The sequence below is a fragment of the Hypomesus nipponensis genome, chromosome 2 (genome assembly GCF_054491055.1).
Source record: "Hypomesus nipponensis isolate SF chromosome 2, ASM5449105v1, whole genome shotgun sequence".
Taxonomy (NCBI): domain Eukaryota; kingdom Metazoa; phylum Chordata; class Actinopteri; order Osmeriformes; family Osmeridae; genus Hypomesus; species Hypomesus nipponensis.
The window spans coordinates 19464373-19470000 of record NC_140362.1 but is presented as its reverse complement, the minus strand read 5'-3'; the positions used below and the strand labels follow the sequence as shown (position 1 = coordinate 19470000).

The 5628-nt window shown below is 47.8% G+C and overlaps 1 protein-coding gene across 1 annotated transcript in view; it reads right to left on the bottom strand.

Annotated features, from left to right (window-relative positions):
• bcam (basal cell adhesion molecule (Lutheran blood group)) overlaps positions 1–3884 on the bottom strand; it is a 43050-nt gene extending 39166 nt beyond the window's left edge. Inside the window, exon 1 of the mRNA XM_084669158.1 lies at positions 3622–3884. Coding sequence (XP_084525284.1) covers positions 3622–3688 — 67 coding nt within the window. The 5' untranslated portion in view covers positions 3689–3884. The remainder of the gene's footprint in view (positions 1–3621) is intronic.
• Between the last annotated feature and the right edge of the window lie 1744 nt (positions 3885–5628).

The window sequence follows — 5628 nt, the reverse complement described above, 5'->3', positions numbered from 1 at the left end:
CCCAAGGATCCTGGGTCGCGTATGGAAAGGTAGGGCGTGGCGTAAAATCGCAATTGCGATTTATTTTCAAGTTAAAAACAGTTGACTGTGCCGTATGGAAGCTCTGTTCAGTTGCCAATGTTTAACTTCATAATGTGGAAAGGCAGATGACTGGAACACTGACACACCACAATAATGTGTGGTAGCTCTGAGTGGAACGCTCTTCGACCACACTGACCCAGGCTCTCAGGGGTGAGTAGACCTCTGCTTTGTTTGCCCCTGTTTGTATGTGGATTAGACCTGGTGACTCGGGGTAAAAAGAACTGGGAGGTGACAGACAGGCACTCTTTCATAGATGCCCCCCCCCCCCCACACACACACACACACACCAAGTCATCGGCAAGCTTCAACATGCCCCCTGGAATACCAGTCATTCCAAGAAGACCTCAGTGTTCCATCCCATCTCCCCCTGAATCCTGTCAGAAGTGAATCACCCCCATAATAACAGCCTCAAACTAACACACCAACAACACAACATACACACTCTCACACACTGAGGTGAATGACAACAGCTCTCAATCTGTCAGTCAGGGGGTATATTAGGTGAGGTTGCCCCTCGTTGCACAATGCCAGGCCTTTGTGTGTGTCTGTGTGTGTCTGTGTGCCTGTGTGGTGTGTGTGTGTGTCCGTGTGGTTGAAGCTACACAACACTTTGCCCTAACATCCAGAAGAAGCCTCTTAAACTTTTATCTCTGTTAGCTCAATGAAAGGCTTTTAATTTCTCTGCTCTAATACGATAATAATTACACACAACCCCGGGGGGGGGGGGCTTTTGATGCTGAAGGTGTGTGTGTGTGTGTGTGGTGAGGTGAGGTGAGGGGCATGAAATTAAATTCAGGAAATTACTTGTGGAATTAAAGACTTGATAGACAAAGGTTGGAAGCCTGGTTTACCTTTGAGAGCCTTGAACTCAACAGGCAGTCTGTCTCTGCAATTCTCCCCACCATCTTCTTTCAACCCCCCCTTTCAACACCCCTCACAAAAAACCTCACACCCCACCTCTCTCCCTCAATCGTGCACCCCTCAACTCCAAACCAACGAAAGTGGGAGAGCTTAGACCAAACTATGGGAATTCTACTCTGATTGGCTGTGATTTTCCGTGACTTGGCTGACCACTGAGTGCCGCACCAGGGCTTACAGCATCATGTGACTTACAGCATCATGTGACTTACACGACCTCACAGATCCAGTCATAACATCAGACCACCTACGTCTGATACCAATCCTGGACCAGTCAGCCCACATCTCCTTATATGCCCACTGGGCTGGACTACAGGGCACCAACTGACAACTAATAACGATCATGTCATGCTAATCCTAAACTCATGATGAAAGAATTATTTTGCCAGATATAAATTGGAATCCAATCCAAGCAGGTAGTTGGTCTACGGTTTATGAGACAAGTTTAACAGGGAAATCCCGCTGTTGAAGCTGTTAAACCTCTTGGAAAGGTTCGGACACACCGAGCCCCATGGACTGGGAGAGTCATTTCGGATATGCACAGTTGAAGAGGTCAAAGGTCACTGATGCTGTGGGCGTCGACATGGCTGTCATGCGTGGCATATCTGTGTGCCATGGACAGGAGCCCCTATGTCCTCTCAACCCCCCGCCGCCCCCCCCGTCCCTCATCCATGTGTTCCCATGTCTGCCGTCTTGTGCGTCCTGAGCTCCTGTTTGAGGCAGCATGGCAGAGTTGCGGCTCCAGAGTCTGTGACCTGCGATGGTAGGAATGTGTGTCTGGGAGACAGCATCCCACAGTCTCTCAAAAACCTGCTATTATTAGATCAACTTGAGGGAAATGGTGGAGAGAGGAAAGAAAATACAGGAGAAAAGGAGAAAGAGAGAGACAGAAAGAGAAAGAAAGAAAGAAAGAGAACATTTGTTGGCTAAAAGAGAGAAAAATAACCTGTATTTTATCAAGAAAGGAACATGGATTGAACTTGAAGGTGAGATGGGCTGTTCCATTCAGCCATTGTAGGGGTGGCCTGAACGACAGAAGGATGTATTTGCACTGCAGCCAAAGAGATTAGGTAATGAGGAGTTGGAAGGAGCCGAGCTTACAGAAGCACCCTTTAAATGAATGTGCCACAGCTGTATGTGCGCTCTGAAGTACAGGGGCCTCCAATTATAGGGTCTTTTTAGTGGGCACCTGTTAAAAGGCTCCAAGACAGCCTGGGCTCATGGAACCAGACAAGACAGCCTTTAGAACAACTGTCCCAGAGACCAGGTGATGTCTGTGTGTGTGTGTGGGGGGGGGGGGGGGGGAGCACACTGACGCTGGAGAGAGGGAGGTTTTTTTTGTCCCTCTTTTTCGAAAGGCTGGAGATGACTAACTCCGAGGGAAAGGGGTTTAGGTTTAAGAGATACAAAAGACAGGTTTTTTTTGTATATAGAGAGAAGAAAATGGATTATTGCAGATGGAATTAAATATTTAAAAAGACTATGAAAATAGTTAATGGGGCAGATAATGAGGGAGAGGGTGAGAGAAACTGAAGAAAGAGAGAGAGAGAAGAGAGAAACAGAGAGAGAGAGAGAGAGAGAGAGAGAGAGGAGAGAGAGAGAGAGAGAGAGAGAGAGAGAGAGAGAGAGAGAGAGAGAGAGAGAGAGAGAGCGCATGAAACAGACCCCACCCTAATGATCACACTAGTTTGCAAGAGCACATTGTTCAACATTCTGTACCTTCCTACATTGAACTAGTTGACGGGATTTTGTTTCCAACACGACTTTTACACTAAATATAATACATCATAAAACATTTTCTTAACCACACACAATCAAGTCACATAAAAATGTTCCACGTTGCATTAATGTAGTAAATGCCCATATGACACACAATCAGTCAACGAAACAAAACCTCCGGGGTGTATAGGGGAAGCGGGAGAGCGCGCCCCATCCGCGGCACAGCCAAGCCACTCATAGATCACAGATCAAAGCACGAGTGGCCATCCAGCGACAGACGGAGCGCAGCGCATGGGGAGAAGCAATACCGCAGTCCCCAGCGCGCTCACAAGAGCACTCAAGTGCGGAGCAGGGGGTTCCCGCAAGACTACAAAGAGCAAGTGCGGTGTAAAACATCCCACGAATTTAACCTGATCCGCTCCCGTAGTCTATAATCTTCTTTTCAGAGCAACAATAACAACAAAAAACACAGTTACCTCAAGAAAACCGAGAAGAGAAAAGTGCAATACGTTGCTGAGAACGCGTTGTTTTATAAAGTTTAACTTATTGTGACACTTCCACCTGTTATCGTGTGCAAGGTTCAAAAGTGAAGGCACGCACTAATTCACAAAGTGGACGTCTTGAAACAAATTGTATCAAATTGCACTCGATATGCTATGAAATACAACGATGTTTTTGTTTTTATTATGATATAGCGTCAAGTCAAACGGGCCAGTGTACGAACCGCTGTAATGCTCGTTTGCTCGTTTTCTTATAAGCAGCGAATTGAGAGCAAGTGAGACAGACACCGCAAAGACCACAACCCTCGTTTAAGTCCAACCGGACAACGAAGTAAGGAAAACATGTTAACTTTCTCATGCATGGGCTACTAAACGGGAAAAGCATAACATCGAAATGTCGTACCTTGCAAGGACCATAGAAGCAAGGTGCACAACAGCGACGTGCGTCCGAATGTTACCATCCCGTCCATGGCTCCGTTCCAAAGTTTTAGAGATTTCTTTTTTTTTATTCGTTTGTTACAGGTCTGTATTAGTGGCAGCGGCAGTTCTTCTTTCAGTCGTTCAAATGTTTCTTCTACCCTCTCTGCCTTTCTCTCTCTCTCTCTCTCTCTCTCTCTCTCTCTCTAGCTTCTCTTACACAAACACCGACGCTAGTCCCCCCTCTCATAGAGCGAGAAATCTGATGCTGGTGGCTTGGTCTTGGTTGATATATTTGCACAAAAGGTGACCCCCGCCCCCTCTCTGCCGCTCCACCTCAGTTACCGTGAAAAGGCTTGCTTGACTAATCACGGATGGCTACAGGGGTGGCGGGATATTTCAAATGAAGAACTTTTTTTTCCCACACAACATAACAAACCACCCTGCACCTGATTCACAAAGACACACACACCCATGTACTAACATTAAGCGACTGACAAAATCTCGCACCACCAAGTTGTAATGTGCTGTTATGGGACATAGACTAAACAAACAAAAAATAAGGATTATCATTATTATACATATAATAGTAATTGTACATAACACTAACATGATAAATCACAAAAAAGTATAATATTGATTTAATGTATTATTATAATTATGAGGGGGGGGGGGGGAGACGACAATCTACGTGGCTGTTAATAGACGACAACAACATGCCATTCATTCCCGGACATGTAATCCCTTTACAATATTCCTATTTAGGCATCTGCTTATCAGCCCCTGGCTCCTTGTAATTACCAAAGACAGATTTGGAGGCTTTATGGTGAATGCTCTGAGTGGGTACTCTGCGACCTGGAGACTAGGGTTTGGGTCAGATCCTATAAGCCGGCCTTTGGTAAGTCTAAACAAAGGCAATAAGTGAGCAGAGGGAAGGTAAGCTGTGTAGCTACACTGGAGACTGGATAGTACTGACTGGTCTATTACAACTTGAAGTCCCCAAGCATTCACAGGCAATAATAGTTTCTCCCAAAGCAGTTGCCATTTAAGTACACATTCCCGGAATAGTTGGGCCAAACCAGCTGTTTGATATTTTTGCCCCCCACCAACCCCTCCACCCCTCACCACCATCCCCACCCTGCCCCCCCCTTAGTTGAGGAGAGGGGGTCTCCTGGCCCAAGGCATAAGACCACGCAAACATGACTCACGCCAAGAGGGAGGGGTCTGTAATCGGAGGCGACCTCGCCCCCCACCCCCCCACCCTCCCGACACACACAAACTAGTATGAGCGACACTGACAGAGGTTTATACTTAGAGCGTGATGGGTGATGAGACAGCTGGGTCATTACCGTGGCAACACACACACCTACACACACACACCTACACACACACACCTACACACACACACCTACACACACCTACACACACTCTAACTATTCTCGACCGTGACGCCAGCGGAAAGCTACTTCCCACACTGGCTCGCAATATCAATATCTCCGCTCGTCCCAGGTATCGACTGCTCAGAGGCAGGGCAGCATGTTGCAGAACCGGAGACGCAGTCAAGAATCCTCTCCTCCCTTCCCCCCTCCCGGAGGAGAGTGGTTTAGTCCAGCTGACCGAGAGTAAAACCGCCAAGCTTCACTTCTGCTCCTCGACCTTACATAAGGCCCTGCCCTTCTGAGCAGAGGGTAAGAAAACTGATTTACTGTGTCATTACCTAATGCAGTCACACAGGAGGGGACAGGAGGTAGATTCAGGCCTCTCCCTGACCCCTCTCCCGGGCCCCTCTCCCTGACCCCTCTCCCGGGCCCCTCTCCAGGCCCGCGCTTTGCTGAGGTCAGGCCAGGTGACGGATGGGCATATCTCACTACCGCCCCCCCCGGTCCCCCGCCATTTGGACCTGTTAATGAGGGCAGGTTAAGCTGTCCAAACCCTGCATTGTTACACAGTCTAGCTCTGCTGTGCTGGGATACCTGACAGAGGAAGTGAGACG